Genomic DNA, 631 nt, shown 5'->3' with positions numbered 1-631 from the left:
CACCACGCCCAGCCTCTAGACACACACTTAATTCATTATAGTAATCAAGTCAAGAACCCCTAGTTAGGTGAGCAAGTAGTCATGCGGGGGTGATTTAGTGCCATGGATCTTCCATGAAGGGCAAACTGCCAATAAAAGGTGAGGAAACAAGAGTCCTACGGAAAATGATGTGGACCTTACCTCATCAGCACCATGTGCCTGAAGTTCCTTGTAGAATTTCAAAGAAATACTGACCATCACTTTTGTTTTGTCTCCATTAGGATTTGAAATATGATAGAGGACCCCATCAAAATCTGTGAGGAAAGCAAATAAGATCGTGTAACAATTTGGAAATGGGAAATAATCTCTCCAAGCGCCTACCTTGCTGTAGGCCACAAGGAAGACCTGTTACAAGGAGGCATATAAGTAAAACGGAATTTATTTTAAATCCATGTGAGAAATCAGCAGAAACACTGGGATAGAATTGCTGAGTACTCATCTCTTTGCCCTTTCTTAAAATTACAAAGCTATTCTTTCCTTAATCACAGCTTGGTGCTGAAATAATTGGATTTTACATGTATACAATCAGAACGAACAGTATAATGAACTCCCATCTCCACCATGAGGCTTCAACTTTTTTTTTTTTTTTTTT

General features: G+C 39.0%; 1 protein-coding gene across 2 annotated transcripts in view; it reads right to left on the bottom strand.

The window, feature by feature from the left end:
• ARPC2 (actin related protein 2/3 complex, subunit 2, 34kDa) overlaps nt 1-631 on the bottom strand; it is a 45774-nt gene that overhangs the window by 25348 nt on the left and 19795 nt on the right. For both annotated transcript variants that reach the window (XM_011964578.1, XM_011964577.1), the window contains exon 4: nt 181-293. In XM_011964578.1, coding sequence (XP_011819968.1) covers nt 181-293 — 113 coding nt within the window. The remainder of the gene's footprint in view (nt 1-180; nt 294-631) is intronic.

Source organism: Mandrillus leucophaeus, unplaced genomic scaffold (genome assembly GCF_000951045.1).
Source record: "Mandrillus leucophaeus isolate KB7577 unplaced genomic scaffold, Mleu.le_1.0 Scaffold70, whole genome shotgun sequence".
NCBI lineage: Eukaryota > Metazoa > Chordata > Mammalia > Primates > Cercopithecidae > Mandrillus > Mandrillus leucophaeus.
This window is presented reverse-complemented; position numbering and strand designations above follow the sequence as displayed.